Source organism: Pygocentrus nattereri, chromosome 18 (assembly GCF_015220715.1).
Source record: "Pygocentrus nattereri isolate fPygNat1 chromosome 18, fPygNat1.pri, whole genome shotgun sequence".
NCBI classification, from domain to species: Eukaryota; Metazoa; Chordata; class Actinopteri; order Characiformes; family Serrasalmidae; genus Pygocentrus; species Pygocentrus nattereri.
The window spans coordinates 12735327-12752719 of NC_051228.1; the positions used below are offsets into that span (position 1 = coordinate 12735327).

The following is a 17393-nucleotide window of genomic DNA, read 5'->3' on the forward strand; positions in this document are numbered from 1 at the left end:
GCTTTCCAAGGATCTAGAGGAATGTAGCCTTGCACATGCAGGCTTTTGTTAACAATATAAAGCTGGTTCAATATCAGCCTACTAAAATTATAGTAGTAGCTTTTCAGAAATTCATTCATGTCTTAATAGCATTAGTGACATATAAAGTCAAGGCCAGACCTTCCGTGGTGACTTAAGTAGAATCTGTCTGTCATTAGGAGAGGGAACTGTAGTGAATGAATTGTGTGCTGGCTCAGAGTTAAAATGAATGTTTATAGACTTTGTGATATGTTTTATTTGATAATGAACAATCATATAGCAAGAAAAACATATTGGAGCACTGTAGTGTGTCTTCTTCTGTTTTATTATTACTTTTTCATTTCCCTTCCTGTGCTTACAGGTTCAGCAGACCTGCACCAGATGTTCCCTACCCCTCCATCTCTGGAGCAGCACATAATGGGTTACTCACCAATGAACATGGGCAGCAAGGAGTATGGTAGCATGGAGCCTGGGCCTGGCCTCACCTCTTTGGATGGCCCATCTGCTTTGGCAGGCCAGTTTAAAATTGAGGTGGAGGAGAACTTTTGCAGTCCAAAACCATCAGAGATTAAGGTAGGTCTTCTGCTTTTCCAGGTTATCATTCTACAAGCCAGGAAGTCATGTGCACAACAAATCACATATGCCTAAAAAACAAAGTGAATCACCAAATCAACCAAACGTTTTGGCCATCTCATGATGGCTTAAGGTACTGTTGTGACCAGGCAAGATCAGAGCCCTCACGTAAACAAACCGTCATAGATATATTCATGGCTGTAGTCAAATAAACAAATATTAAATCTTTAGGGCCAGTTTTTAGACCCAGGTTAAACCTAACCCTAGACTGAAAAGTTTAAAATAATTCATTTTTGACACTGCAGTTTAGTTTATGATTAGGTTTAATAAATATCCTGGGAAGTAGCCCTTTTTTCTGTTCATAAAATAAATATTTTCATGCTAGGATATTCAGATATTGTTAATTTAAAATGTTCAGAGGGCAGAAATGTAGGAATGCACTATGTTATTGGAATCATATCAGTATCAGCAAATAATTAATCAGTGACAATGATTGTTTGATGATGCATTAGTATGCTGAAGTACATTGAAATCCTCTACAAATAAAAAAATTACATTTCTCTGTAATGCCAAACCAAGTGGATCTAGTCCCACATTCTACATTGCAGAAACATCTTTATGCATCGGTATCTGCATCAACAGATGTATGTACATGAGAAAGATTTTTGGAATCAGCCCAGAATTCCCATATTGTTGCATTTCTACTAAATTGTTCTGTTCATCTTTAGTACATGTCTGTGATTGTTGCAGTAATCTATTCAGAAAACCTTGTTTGATTTGCTGGTTTAGATTTCTCTTGTGGAATGAGGTGGTGATTTTGACATCTGATTATCTGATACTGATAATCTGGCTTTCTGCTGCATATATACATATATGCTTTTCTATACACATACAACCCTGTTTCTTTTCATCATTAGACAGTATTGGAAATAATTAGCTTTAAGCCATACCTGCCTGTAGACATAGGCCCTGAAGCTGACTGCTTATTGTATCATAATATTTGATCTGAAGAGTTTTTTTTCAGTATTTTTTTCTAATTCTTTTCCTGCTAATCTGTCTTACAGGATTTCTCCTTTGTGTATAAACCCGAGTTGTGTCAGGTTTTTGTGGGCTGCTCAATGTTTGCCCCTCTGAAAACGCTACCCAGCCAGTGTCTGCCTCCCATTAAGCTGCCAGAAGAGTGTATGTACCAGCCCAGCTGGTCCCTGGGCAAGCTGGAGCTTCTCAACACCGTACCTACCATGAGCTTCCTGAACAGGGACAGGTGAGTAGCACACCTGCAGTCAAGAGAGGTCCTTCCACATAATTACTGCAGAGTTGCATACGAATCCTAATAATTATACCGAGCAGCTTTTAAAAAGTCACACAAGTTAGACGTTAGGCTTAAATGAATGGATTTTTAACGCTTGATTTAATTGGAAGTTACTCCGGCTTAGCTTGGGTGCTGATGTTTGTTATATTTATGAAATGCCTTCTCTAATGATTGCTGATTTATGTTATTTCGCTGCTTACTGCAAAGGTGAAATCTCTGGTATTGTATTATTTAAATGCAAAAATAAGATGATGATGCTGGAATTCTTGCTGCTTTGCAAATTCCACAACAAGCATTTTTATTGTCGCTTGTCTCAAGCATGAGGAATTTATAAATTTGCTAAATTTGTGGCTAGCATGAATTACGTTTATGAATTATTAATCTAGTAGTGCATATGAGGCGAAATCTATATATGTGTATTTAAGTGCCATAATGTTGATACCGACACTGATCTGGCTGTTTGTTGTGCATCATTTATTTGCATTTCTACAAGACATACACAAACATCTTTTCTTTTCATCTTCAGAAAAAGACTGCTGTCTTTTGATCCATTTCACTTCTCCCATACACACACTTTATTCTTGCACAATAGGTGGGGGCGGGGAAGAGTACAAAGATTCAAATTTTGTATTATATTCAGATATTGTATTATACCCAGCTATTGCAGCTGTCTTCCAGTTGGCCTTTTCAGTAATTTAAGAAAGATTTAATGCATTATGCATGTGCTGGTGAATTGCTTTCTTCTGTAATGTTTACGCAATTAAGGAACGTGGTAACAGAGTTTATTAAATTGATGTTTATTTATCTTGAAGTAATCTCTAAATACTTTTTTGAGAGACATGACTATTTTTGTGCAGTTGAATGGAGTTCATAAGTAAGCAATAAAAATGACTAGCTATTTAATTTTGTGTGATGTTACACGGGTAATAGTTTTCCAAATTGAGTAGAATATTTTTGCTATTTTCTAGATGAGAGCACTTCCTTTTATTATAACAGAAGAAAATGTGCTTGAAACAAAAAAGAGGGGAGGGAAAGTGAGCCGGGGCTTGAATGAGTGGTAGTAGCGTAGCATGAGGCTTGGCTGTAAGCTTCAGACTGGTTAAAGTTAGTCCAGAGCTTGTTAGGCTGTTTTTAAAACTTACTACAGCTCAGATACACAGCCCCCTCTTCAAACGGCAATCTTTTAGAACCCCGCCAGTTCTAAAGGCCACTAAGAAACACACAGGCGTGTACATATACACAGTGTGGGAAATGCTTTCATTCCAGCTGCCTGTTGGCCTGTCTGTCCAAAAATAGGCTGTCTCTCCCTAGTGAAGGCTCCTGTAGAATGGCAGTACAGTACTGCAGCTGATGAGTGAGTGAGTGTTTATTGCAGTTGGGATATTTTCAGAAGCAGCAATCATGTACAAAATCAAAATCCTGATTCTGTTAAAAAGGCAGTTTAAACTCCCAATGTATTATATACATTATATACTCAGTTCAGGATTTTTCAGAATATTGTAGCAGTGTGGTTGTCAGTTGATCCACTCTTGTATTTAATGTGTAATATTAGTTACACATAATATTGTCTCTTCTGTTCTGCCCTCACATCTTTCTTGCAGTAATATCCCTAGTGTGGGCAGTGCCATGGAACAGGACTACAGCCAGTCATACACCCCTCAGACACACACCCCCTTTATATCCAACAGCGCGCCACCCAGCAACAGTGGCACGGGGATCCTTCCCTCTCCTGCCACTCCACGTTTCTCTGCCCCAACCCCCAGGACACCTCGTACCCCCCGCACCCCGCGTGGCCCTGCCAGCGTCCAGGGCTCCCTCAAGTATGAGAACTCGGACCTATATTCGCCTGCCTCCACACCCTCCACCTGTCGGCCACTCAACTCTGTTGAGCCAGCTACTGTGCCCTCCATCCCGGAGGCCCACAGCCTCTACGTCACCCTTATCCTGTCTGAGTCGGTCATGAACCTGTTCAAAGACTGCAACTTTGACAGCTGCTGCATTTGCGTATGCAATATGAACATCAAGGGTGCTGACGTGGGTGTGTACATCAGCGACCCCAACATGGAGGCACAGTACCCGTGCAGCTGCGGCTTCAGTGCTGTTGTCAACCGCCGGTACGGCAATGGGTCAGGCCTGTTCCTGGAGGATGAGCTGGATATCATCGGCCGTGGCTCGGACGTGAGTAGGGAGGCAGAGAAGCGCTTTGAGGCACTGAGAAGTTCCTCGTTGGAAAAGAGTGGAGGAGCAGTGAAGGACAAAGTCCCAGATGAGCTGATCTTGCTTCTGCAGGATCAGTGCACCAACCCTTACTCACCGCTTTTGGCCACAGAGCCAGAGGGAACTGCCTCCAGGGTGCCAGGGGGTGTAGTCGTCCCTCCATGTGTGCGCGTAGAGGAGAGGGACTTCCACAACGACTGCTACCTTGCCCTGGAACATGGACGACAATTCATGGACAACATGTCAGGAGGCAAAGTGGATGAGACACTAGTTAAAAGCACCTGCCTGCATCACTGGGCCAAATGTAATGGTGAGTAATTTGAGCCTCATTTAATGAAGATTGATCATCTCTCACTCACACTGTGAGTGTAAATGAATGATGATGTCAGCAGAAATTATGCAAGTTGATTACTTCATTATAGTACATTTGTAATGGATGTCATTGTCGTAAGTGTGTGTGTGTGTACACCCCAAATGAGAAGCTTGTTTTCTTAAATGCTTATATTCACAGGATAGCTGCTGTTATTGTTGTATTGACTTTTTTTTCCCCCACTCATGTTTTCAGCGGTGGATGTGAGTGCTCTGTGCTCACAGGATGTGTTGAGAGTGCTCCTGTCCCTCCAGCCTGTGCTTCAGGATGCTATCCAGAAGAAAAGAACTGTGCGCTCATGGGGCGTCCAAGGACCCCTTACCTGGCAGCAGTTCCACAAGATGGCTGGAAGGGGGTCCTATGGTAAGCAGCAAGCAACATGTCATGTAACACACAGTTTGCTTTCCACACCTGTCGTGCGCTTCTTGGGCCATTGTGGCACTCTGGGTTTATTTTTGACATGTTGGGTTAATGATGTGAACATAAAAGCATCTCCCTTTCATACAGCTTTGGTGAGAAATCTAGTAACAATCATGGCAGCAAGTCAGGATTTTATTGTTGATCTCTTTTTTTCATGTGTGTAAAGTTTATTTTAGCAATAAACAGACAAAGATAATTTGCATTGCCAGAAAATGCAACACGAACAGGAACTTCTTTCGCCATACGACACATATGTGACACCTGGTATGAAATGATGAGTGTTGCGGTGGTTCTGGCTCACCACACGTGCTACATCACAGCTGTTGTTAAATCATCTTAACAGTTAGGTGGTAAGACTACAGACATTCCACCATTACGACCGCTAAGTACTCTTCTTGAAATGTTGATATTCTCTGTGTTCCCCATGGCAGCAATCCAGTGTAAACAGACATGTGTCCACCTGCATTCTGGAAGGGCCCCAGCACTACATGTTTTATTTTTTTTACCCTCTTGAACTAACTCTGAAGCTAATTTTCAAGCTTTAGCATGTAGATCAGGTGCTATAGAACAGGGAAAACATAAAAATCCTATGGTGCTGTAGATTACCTGGAATGCAAATTAGCATTGCTGGATTAGGGTCAGACTCGGAACGTATTCAGTCTTTTTAAATTTTCACCCCCTTCCCCCCTTTTAGGCACAGATGAGTCCCCAGAGCCTTTGCCCATTCCTACATTCCTGGTGGCTTACGAGTATGACTTTGTGGTGCTGTCTCCCTTTGGTCTGCCCTATTGGGAGAAGCTACTGTTGGAACCTTTTGGCTCCCAGAGAGATGTGGGCTATCTTGTGCTCTGCCCAGAGAACGAAGCACTACTCAGTGGAGCCAAGAGTTTTTTCAGGGAGCTAACGGCTGTCTATGAGGTGTGTATGATGGAGAAAACTGCTTGTTTTCTTCCTATTAGTGATATAGATATGGCTTTGGTTGTGTGTTATTGATCCTGTTTGTTGAAATTGCCTAGAACTGTAACTTAAGTGCTTCTTAAGTCTGAAAACTGAATCTGACCTTTAAGGAAGTAGAGATACTTATGCTACTCTGTCCTGTGATTATAGGAAGATTACAGCTTCTAGCAAACAGTGAACTTGTTAATGATTCGTCTCTGCTTTCGTCTTGTCTTTGCCCAATAGTCTTGCAAGCTCGGTCAGCATCGACCAATTTCCAAAGTGCATGCTGATGGAATTGTGAGGGTGGGAGGGGCTGCAGCCAAGAAGCTGTCAGAGCAACCAGTTTCTGATTGGTTCCTGAAGGGAGTCAGCAGCACCAGTGAAGCCTTTGCCAAGCTCAAGTTGTTTGCTCAAGTCTGCAGGCATGACCTCGGTAAGTTTTTCTCACTGAAGATTCTTTAGAACCGTAGTTACAGCAGTTATTGCAGTCATTTTGTTATAAAGATGAAGAAAAGACTATGTAGGTTGTGCAGACTAATCAGAGCAACTGTGATATGAAACATTGAAGCAAACAAATTGATGAAACAAACACAAACTATAAATATTTTGTGCAAGACCAATATAAAGGATTTTTTCTCATGCCAAGGGATGCTTTTTGATTTTTTTTTTTTCTCTAAGCTTTTGCCATCCCTGGGCAATGAGCAGAAAAAGTGTCACTAGAAAACTCAAAGAAATTTGTTACCAGTTATCATTAGTGTTGTTGATTGCAGCAGTTAGTTGTTGCATTAGACATCTTTGAGAACATTAGATAATAATGGTCTTTCTCTTGCTCTCTTTCTCTCCCAGCTCCATACCTCGCTACACAGCCATTGGATGGTTCCTTACTTACTCAGCCAAGTCCACCCCCTTCCTCAACACAGTCATCATCTGTGCAGTCCTCAGGCTTAGGCTCTTCTAACCCCCAAACTTCCCTGGGCTCTGGAGGCTCCTCTCTCACCAATAACACTGGCCCTGGCAACAGTGGCCCAGGGTTACCAGGCAGTACCAGTAGCACTCCTTCTTCAGGTCCTCAGAACAGCAGCATGCAGCCTAGCAAGCCAAGCTCCTTCCCTCCCTTTGGGGCAATGGGAGCCCAGAGCAATAGCTCACAATCTGGGGCTCTGGCTGGCACCCAGAACTCAAACCTCTCCGGAGACAGCTCATCCAGCACCAGCCAGACTCAGGGGCCTTCTGAACCACCCGAGAGGTATGCAAAACCTTTCCAGGCATTTTAATTTCCATGTCATTACTTTCATTAGCAAAACTTTGTAAAATGGTAACCCTGTAGAAGGAAAGAACATGGATGGTTTCTGTTTCTCCATTTCTCAGAAATTGTTTAAACAGTGTCAACAGTAGCTGTCAACATTTTTAGATATATACAATCACCTATTCAGTAGAACAGGAAAATAAATACATTCTGTGTAGTTAATTCAGTTAAATGAAACAATAGATGTTAGAGTGGCCTTTTGGTAACAGTGTTCAAAGGACTTTTGGTAATGAACCTGTCCAAGCGTTATTTCAGCATCCTGTTGCTGACTGAACGGGGGTGTTTTTTAACAATTGTAATGGTGTTGTCACTACCTGTTAGGATTATGCCAGGTTGTTTGCATTACCCTGTAGAAGTGTCTATAAAGCTGTACTTTTCCTTTATTTCTAGCACCATGGAGAGGGAGAAGGTTGGCATACCCACTGATGGGGAGTCTCATGCCATCACATACCCCCCTGCTATTATGATCTACATTGTTGACCCGTTCTCATATGAGGAAGCGGACTCGAGTGTATGGACACTTGGGCTCTTGCGCTGCTACCTGGAGATGGTGGAGTTCCTCCCTTCTCACATACGCAACTCTATCTCAGTGGAAGTAAGTGCAAAGCACCACTCCAGCCAGTGTGCTATATGAATGTCATGGGGCAGATGAGTTTAAGACTTGACGCCTCCTGGAGTGGAAAGAATTTAAATGTAGTTACATTAGTGCTTTTGAATACTATGGATACATGTGGTGAAGTAAATCATCCACTCTATTCTGAATAAGGTACCATGATGTTTAATTTAAAGTGCATGCATGAAACTATTCTGCTCTCATTCCTTAAAGCTGATTTGTAGTTCTGATTTGATTTAAAAATTCTGAATGATGTCACTAGGATTTGCAAACTCTCTTGATTGACCATGTCTTCTCTCAGATTATCCCATGTCAGTACCTCCTGCAGCCGGTCAAGTGTGAGGAGAGGCAGCTGTATGCACAGCACCTGAAATCTCTGGCCTTCTCAGTGTACTCTCAGTGCAGACGGCCTCTCCCTGTGTCTACCAACGTTAAATCGCTGACGGGCTTTGGTCCTGGCCTCGCACTTGACACAGCCCTCAGGAGTCCAGAGGTGAGATGGAGAACAACCCAGTTAGTGTTATACTTTCTAAAGGTGCTCAGTAGACAGATTAATTTGTGCAACAAAGAAGTAGGGACTGGAAAGACAGCACCTTTTTTCCTATGTGTACACCTGAACAATGTTGATTCAAGTGTCAAGTAGATCAGCATCCTGGATACAGCATTTATCCTATGGAAAAAATGTAATTTGTTTTGTTGTCTGTTGCCAGACTCCCACGGATAGCGATCCTTAATATATGGCAGATCCATGTATTCAGGATTAAATTAGGTATGATGAAAATAAGATCTTAACTAAAGCCAGAAGTGGTCATGTGATAAAAGGATTCTTCTTTGATGCCTCCACATTGTCTGAATCTGACCATGACCATGATCATTCTGGAAAGACCTCTGTAATTGTTCAATGATGGAAAGGAAGTCCTTTCACTCATCACTAAGAGTAATTTCCCACAAATTTTCCCCAAATCATACAGTGTTTCTTTCAGCAGGAGCCATTTACTCAATTGTCCTGATCTGCAGAGGGAAATTTCTCACTGCTTCAGTTGGATCAGGCCCTGGGAAAAGGATTTTAATCCAATATGAGAATTAAATCTGCTCTTACTTGCTTGGATAAAGTGTTTTTGTTATGCTATTGCCCAGGTCATCCGGGTAAAACACTTTTTAGAAACTTTCACCAAATGCTTTGCCAAAACCCTTTTTCAGCTGTATTAAATTAAGTAGTCTGTGCTAACAGGGTTCAGTGAACAGCCTTAATACTGTCTAAATCAGTATCTTTTCCTATAGTATACAGCGCAAATAACCATGTGCTACATTACTATCTTGTTGCACATTTGATTCACTATTGTTGACTTTTTCTGCAGTTATTGTTTTCATTAGGTATATGTAATGGGTTGTTTGTACAACTATATAACTGGTTAAGCAGCATGAGATGGCTTTAAACCTTACATGGGATTCCAGCTTTCTCTCAGCTTCCATCAGCCTTTTTTGTTATTAAAGCTTTAATTGCATTTTCAAAAAAATGTAACCATGTCAGAATTGTTTTTGATTAATAATAGTTTTAATATGGAATTCAGGATGGAAAGTTACCCTTTGCAAATAAATCACAATAAATTCTTAAAGGCTGCTAGATGTAAAATGATTAGTGGAGATTAGAGACATTTTGCTCAGGCATGTCCTAGATTGAAGTGTAGAGGTACTGTTAACCTGTCTGTAGTGGCTTGCAGTGTTGCTGTTCCTGGATCACTGTGGCATCAGAATGGTACTATTTCCTGAAGTGGAATGCAATGGGGCATGGAGAGTGTTACACTAACCTCCCTGTCCTGGAACAGGACAAAAGGGAACTCACAGCACCACTAGTTTTCTTTCCATTATCTGCATGGGCAGCTCTGTGAGACCTCCCTGATGGGATTCAGCCTGTCTGCTGCTGGCAGTGTTGGGGGTTTCAAACCTCTTGTCTGCTCTTGGCCCAGCCACTCGCACAATCCAATTTTGTCTGCTTGCTCTCCCACACTTTTTTTTACTCCTCTCAGAAAGGAGATGTGATTGCTTACTGAGGTGGAGTGGTTTATTTAGAGAGCAAGAGATGACCATGACCTGCCCAGTCCAGAGCAGGCCAGACTGTGGGTAGAAATTGTGTGGTGTCAGAGGGCCTTGACCTTTTGGCTTTGCTTTTTTGTCTTTACATTTTCTGCCACATTTGGTGATGTTTGACCTGACTTCTGCTTTTTTGCCTTTACAGAGGCCAGAATGTTTGCGCATGTACACACCACCTTTCATCTTGGCACCAGTGAAGGACAAGCAGACTGAGTTGGGAGAGACGTTTGGAGAGGCATCGCAAAAATACAATGTGCTATTTGTGGGTTACTGCCTGTCACATGATCAAAGGTGGCTACTGGCCACCTGTACGGACATGAACGGAGAGCTGCTAGAGACTTGCATCATCAGCATAGATGTTCCCAACAGGTCAGAAAGCTGAAGCCCTGTTACTTTTAAAAAATGTTTTATATATATAAACCCTGTAGTCCATTTATTGACCATTCACACATGATCTTAGCGTAGTCGACTAGCTAAAGTACTTTTGGTCTGCTACAGATGTCTGTATTCAGCAACTCTTACTAGTTTTTTTTCCGCATGTGTATTCAGAGCGAGAAGGAAAAAGGGCTCAGCTCGACGGCTGGGTCTGCAGAAGCTCTGGGAGTGGTGCTTGGGTTTGGTGCAGATGACATCAGTGCCATGGAGGGTTGTGATTGGTCGACTCGGGCGGATAGGTCATGGAGAGTTACGAGGTAAAGACAATTTTGCTGTGGCAAAATTTGGCACATCAAAAGCAGAGTAGAGTTCAGTGCTTTTTCTCTTGAGTAAGTCAAAAGTTTGATTAATGGTATATTAATATTTTAATTAAAAATGTAATGGCTAAGCTACAACCATTATCCTCATTTTCCTGTATTTTATCAAATGCTACCTGGAAGTAAGGGGAAGAAACCCTCAAGGTGTTTAAATTTTATTCTTCTGAAACGCTGCTGGGATGTTATTAATGCTCTTGTAAAATTAATACTGATTAAATGGTTTCCCCATAGCTTCTGAATTGTGCCTGGTTTGTATACCATGTTCTGTTTTTCATTGAAGTGTTTTAAAAATGAAAACTGTTTTATGAAATACTTTAGTTTTGCTAGTTGTTTGGGTTTTTTCTTAACATTTTCACATTCTGTATGTTTAAACTTTTTAAGCCTGTCATTTTCTCCTGTGCTCCAAACTTAGCAGTACTGGTGTAAACACAAAGTGCAAACTGAATACATTTGTATTGTTCTGGGCAGTTGACTAGCATGTTGTCGTTTATTCAAGGGATGCAACTACGGAATTATGTCATAAGTTTGCTGATCTCTCTCTCTCTCTCTCTCTCTCTCTCTCTCTCTCTCTCTCTCTCTCTCTCTCTCTCTCTCTCTCTCTCTCTCTCTCTCTCTCTCTCTCTCTCTCTCTCTCTCTCTCTCTCTCTCTCTCTCTCTCTCTCTCTCTCTCTCTCTCTCTCTCTCTCTCTCTCTCTCTCTCAGACTGGAGTATACTATTGAGCAGGAGGAATCTGCAGTCGCTAAGCCGCCGGCTGAAGGAGATGTGCAGAATGTGCGGCATCTCATCTGCTGACACTCCCAGCATCCTTAGCGCCTGCTTGGTTGCCATGGAGCCTCAAGGCTCGTTTATCATTATGCCAGGTAATCTCACCCCTTCTATTCCTTTTCTTGACAAAAGGGTTGTCTGTGTGTGTTTATGTATAGTATGTATATTCAACACACAGCTATTAAAGTCTAAATAGCTGGTAGCACAAGTGGGTACACCTCACAGTCAACATGTCCAAAGTGTCAATATTTTTGTTTGACCACCATTATTATGTAGCACTGCCTTAACCCTCTTGGACATGGAATTCACCAGAGCTGCACAGGTTGCTACTGGAATCCTCTTCCATTCCTCCAGGAAGACATCACAGAGCTGGTGGATGTCAGAAACCTTGCGCTCCTCCGCCTTCCGCTTGAGGATGGCCCCACACGTGCTCAGTTGGGTTGAGGTCTGGAGACGTACTTGACCAGTCTCATGCAGCCCCAGACAATGAGGCTACCACCACAATGCTTGGCTGTAGGCAAGAGACTGTTGTCTTGGTACTCCTCACCAGGGCGACCACCACACATGCTGGACACCGTCTGAGCAAAATGGGGTTATCTTGGTCACGTTCATACCACAGGACATGGTTCCATCTTTTTGGACTGCTTGTCTTCAGCAAATCGTTTGCGGGCTTTCTTGTGCATCAACTTCAGAAGAGGCTTCCTTCAGGGACGACGGCCATGTAGACTGAGTTGATGCATTGTGCGGCGTATGGTCTGAGCACTGACAAGCTGACCTCCCGCTTCAAACTTTGCAGCAATGCTGGCAGCACTCATGCATCTGTTTTTACAAGCCTGCCTCTGGATATGATGCTGAGCACGTGGACTCTTTGATTGACCGTGGCAAGGCCTGTTCCAAGTGGAAGCTGTCCTGGAAAACCACTGTATGACCTTGGGTCACCATGCTATAGCTTAGTTTTAGGTGTATGCAATCTTGTACCCAAAACACCAAATTTAACAGCCATACTCTCCATTCACACCTGGACACTAACAAGTCACATAACACCAGGGAGGGACAATGACAGTATTGGGCACACTTTGGATATGTTCACTGTGAGGTGTACTCACTTGTGTTGCCAGATATTTGGACATTAATGGCTGTGTATTGTTATTTTCAGAGGACAGTAAATCTACACTGCCATACTAGCTGTACACCAACTACTTTGTTATATCCAGGTTTCATTTCTATAGTGTTGTCTCGTGATAATAAAATATTTGTAGAAATATGAGGGATATACTCACTTTTGTGAGATACTGTAGAGTACTGCAATAAATGTTTTCCTTCTCTAAAGCTGTTGGTTTTTTTTGTTTGTTAGTTTTTTTACACACTTTAAGCCTAGCCTTAGATTGCCTGAATTTTTAGAAAGGACACTTAAATAAATACTTGTTGACTATTTTTTTTAGACTCTGTGTCAACTGGTTCCGTGTTTGGCCGCAGCACGACTCTAAATATGCAGACGTCACAGCTCAGCACCCCTCAGGACACCTCCTGTACCCACATTCTAGTGTTCCCCACATCCGCCTTTGTCCAGGTCAACAGCTCCAGCTACACGCCTGAGGACATTGCCTTTAACCCCATCAACGGTAGGGACCTTGAACAGATGTAATGAATGTTTTAAGGCACTCAGAGTACTTTGAGCCACCTCTGCTTTGCCGCTACTAATGTGCAGTAAATAATGGAATTCTCAAGAATCCCCACATACACTATATGATATCCAAGTGATTTGTTCTGACTTTGATTGTTGGCTTTTGTTGTGATCTGTAGATGGATCAGATCCTATCGGAGGTATCTTTGACCTTCTGGAACAGGAGAATGACCTGGTTGACCCAGACATCATCAATATCCTTCCTGCCTCCCCCACCACCTCCCCTGTCCACTCTCCAGGATCACAGTATCACCATGGAGGAGATGGGAGCAAGGTATGCAGAACATGTGGAAACGGACACAAGAAAATATACATATCTCTGAAGAAATGTTTTGATGTAATTAAAAAAAACTAATGTTCAGTGAGAAGAAACAAAATATGTGATTATGTAATATACTGTATGCAATTTCATATCAGTAAATTCCACTTGTTTGGAATGCTAGAGAATCTATTAATGCAGCTGAGAGCTTCAGACATTTAATACTCAGAAGAGCATTGAAATGTTTTACGTCATTCCAAAAAGTGTCTAGGTTTGACTTCCTCTCCCATCTGTCCTTTTTCAGGGTCAGAGTACCGATAGGATGGAGTCACATGATGAAGCTCCCAACATCTTGCAGCAGCCTCTCGCTCTTGGCTACTTTGTATCTACGGCTAAAGCAGGCCCACTGCCCGACTGGTTCTGGTCCGCCTGCCCGCAAGCTCAGAACCAGTGCCCTCTTTTCTTAAAGGTAATACATTTTCTTTTGTGCACAAAAGCACATACATGTTAATTGTTTTCATCTACAGATTAATGTGAAACAAATCTTGTGAGAAATATTGCTTTAAAACACTTGCACAATTTTTTTTTTTTTTTTTTTTCCGACAAGGTTTTCTGTTTTGTTCCATAATTAAGTGACAGTGTAGTGTGTTCCTGGACTAACCTTAATCTGTGTTCTGGATATTGTTCATTAATGTCACTGAGCTTAAGCTGATGTCTTCATTTTATTTCATACAATGTCATTGTTGCTTTGGTGTCTGAGTGGCTGGCATATAAAATGTCCATTTGTAAGTAATTTTCTTCTATACGCTATTAAACTCTGATGCCTATAAAAAGATTAGGACATTAACCTTTTATAAGACATTCCTTAGGTGTAGCCTTCTTGAAGCATAGTGTGATGTGTAATGGTGTGAGTCCAGTAAGAAGCATGCTGCACCACATCACAGCCTCCAACTGATTTCACCGACATCCACCAGTCATACCTGCACCTGGTCATATGACCCTTTATTCCCTGCTCATACAATATTGATTGCTACTCCTTAAATAATTTAGAGTGCTCAGTGATTGGGTCAGCAGTGGTATTGGTGCATGAGAGAAGAGCACAATAGAAACGAGTAAGACACCTTTTGTCATGTATAGGATAGTGAAATAGAAATATTCGGACAGAAGACTAGCTGTCTTAGCTATTATTCAGCTAAAAGAGGGCCATGGTTTCAAGCACACATGAACTCTTGTCCAGGACATAGAAGGGCTTTCAGTGGAGTACCCCCACAACAGCTGTTGATCACGTATTATTAATTTTCAGTACTTTGTTTATTTATTATTTATTTATGCTGATAGTGTTGGATGATGTATCTTTCATACCCCTCAGGCCTCTCTACACCTTCACGTATCTTCAGTGCAGTCAGATGAGCTGTTGCATGGCAAACACTCTCACCCACTGGACTCTAATCAGACCTCAGATGTGCTCAGGTGGGAAATTCTGTCCTTCTGCCATGGGCAGCTGCTCTTGTTTTTGCTAATTCCACTGATTTTCAAGCTGTCAGGGATTTCTCAATATGACACCCCAGGCTCATAATTGAAGTTGTTCTTAGCACCTGAAACATTTAAGTGTGTCCTGGAAACACCAGGTATATTCTGAAGGTTTGTTGTAAACAGAACAACTAAAATTAATTGCATAATTCCTATACAAGTTAGTAAGGTTAGTGATGTTAGCATATATGGATATTGCAGATAGTATTAAGCTGTGTATTTATCTAGCAGTTACCAAAGTAAAACAGAGAGAAGAGGAAAGGATAGACATCCCTTCTTCTGAGATGATAAAGGCAGTCTGATTAAATCAGCTAGCCATGTAGTAAAAAAGTTATTTAAACACTGACAATACACAGTAAAATGCAGGAATGTCTGATTATAGCTCTATAATACTAGTCTTTGAACTTCTCTGGGGCTACAAGTAATACTTGATATGTGTATGATCACAAATGCACTGAATAGGTTGTGGTAAAATGATTAACACCTGTCCTTTTTCACGTCAATCAGATTTGTGTTGGAGCAGTACAACGCCCTCTCCTGGCTGACTTGTGACCCTGCAACCCAGGACCGGCGCTCATGTCTGCCCATTCACTTTGTGGTGCTCAACCAGCTCTACAATTTCATCACGAACATGTTGTAACACATATAGATGAGAACTGAGCAGAAACAGAGCAGGGAAAGAGGGTGAGAGAAGACAAGCTCCAATGGGATTTAAACCCAAAAATCCATTACTACAGTGCTGGACATTTGAATCTGGGATGTGAAGCAATTCAGCTGTGGCAGTCATCATGCTTAAGACCTAGCACCACAGAGAAAGACCAGCTCTCTGATGTCAAAGACAAAAATACAAAAAGAAAGAATTGGAAAAGTTTTTGGGGTGTAAAGGCCAAAGAGGAGCCAGAAAGTATCAGAATCAGAAAGTAGCTTTCTGATGCCATAGTACCATTGGGGTTTTATGGCACTGGCCAGATGTAACAGCCATTGTGAATGGAGAGTCATGTTTTGGAGGAAAAGGGACATCTGTTATTACAAAGTGAAAGAATTAATTCTTGGTTTTAAGACCTAAAATGAATGAATTCTTGGTTTTAAGACCTGAAATTCCCTGTTTCTTTTGGATGATCTTGCATCCAATTGAAATGCCTGCATTTGTCTTATTTATTGTAAGTTTTTAAATGTATAATTTGTCTTATTTCTTAATCTCTTTTATATATAAAAAATCTAGAAGGTTTATATCGCCTTCCTGCTTTCAAGCAATTGGTCAAAAATATATGTAATCGTCTTAATTAAAAAAACGAGCAAAAACCCACAAAAAGGAATAAAATAAAGTTGCAGTAGGTTGCTTTTAGAGTATTATTTTTTGTAAGGGAGAGAGAATATTTGTATTGTCATGATGTACAGAGGTGGTAGAATTGGGGGAATTATGTCCATGCCTTTGTGACTGGACAGATCACAGCTATGCTATAGCTGTAGAGGACTTGTACAGCAATGAAGTTCACTGTGTCTAAAATAAAGAGGTACATTGTCGTATATAGTATTTTATACCACACATTTAGACACGAAAACGGCAATATATAAATAATTATATATGAATGTCGCGCCACTCAGTTGGCACGGCTTCTGTTTTAGGAATAAAGTGAGTCAACTCAATTATTTTCTGTGCTTGTGTTTTTTGGGGGGACGGACTGTAATGTGAAATATGACAGAACTGTAAGGCTGGGACCACATGCTGTTTTTCCAAATGTAGCTTGTTTCAAATTTTGTTCTATGAAACTATTCATGAGTAAGCAAGCTAGATTTGGGTTAAACCTGAGTTCAGTTCCGAAAACTGACTCAGCTGCAGAATTGGACCCGAAGTTAGCCTGCCAACCCCTTAATCCAACTTTCTGGTATGCCCCACCGATTTGGCGTTGTTTAATGAAGAGGTTAGAATGATACTGAAGATCCACGACGTGCCTCTTGTACTTTTAAACACGCACACCATTTTCACCTCACCCTGTCTCCCCCTATTAAGGCATTATTTTACCCAGTTTTTGTGTAGTAATGGACACTTTCAGACCAAGTTCATTTAACCTGTAACGTACTTAGCGAGGAAATGGGCTAGTGGTTGACCACAACTGGGTACCTGTTGGAAATGCGGTGTTTGCGCACAGAGAAAGATCTACATTTTCCTGTATCTTACTCGGTACAGAATAAAACTATGCTGAGATTCAAACAGCCTGGAAATTCTCTTGCAGCCTCACACGATTCCAACACTTTTTTTCAAATTTCAGTGTAAACTGAACACTCGCCATACCAGAAACGTTAGGAGGATCAGTGGTGATAAGATATTAGCCAACTAGCCAACATTTCTTAAATGAAATGTAAGGCACCGCACACGCTAAACTGTCAATAATTCAGTCGGTGAAGCAAATTTATGAAGATCTTTTTTCCCACAATGGAATTAAAAGGGACAATTAATTTCTAACGGGATGGAAAATCTTAACGGATGTTCGAATACCTCAGTACACCGAGTCAACTAATATTGCTTCCATTGCTCTAGCCTG

The 17393-nt window shown here is 41.5% G+C and overlaps 1 protein-coding gene across 1 annotated transcript in view; it reads left to right on the plus strand.

The window, feature by feature from the left end:
• med13a (mediator complex subunit 13a) overlaps positions 1 to 16497 on the plus strand; it is a 68950-nt gene extending 52453 nt beyond the window's left edge. Inside the window, 17 exon segments of the mRNA XM_017717462.1 lie at positions 380 to 591; positions 1656 to 1855; positions 3505 to 4430; positions 4686 to 4853; positions 5605 to 5828; positions 6093 to 6282; positions 6696 to 7095; positions 7546 to 7750; positions 8070 to 8261; positions 10005 to 10228; positions 10409 to 10551; positions 11314 to 11472; positions 12820 to 12999; positions 13181 to 13335; positions 13625 to 13789; positions 14690 to 14790; positions 15358 to 16497. Of these exon segments, the coding sequence (XP_017572951.1) occupies positions 380 to 591; positions 1656 to 1855; positions 3505 to 4430; positions 4686 to 4853; positions 5605 to 5828; positions 6093 to 6282; positions 6696 to 7095; positions 7546 to 7750; positions 8070 to 8261; positions 10005 to 10228; positions 10409 to 10551; positions 11314 to 11472; positions 12820 to 12999; positions 13181 to 13335; positions 13625 to 13789; positions 14690 to 14790; positions 15358 to 15490 (3977 nt within the window). The 3' untranslated portion in view covers positions 15491 to 16497.
• Positions 16498 to 17393: the final 896 nt, after the last annotated feature.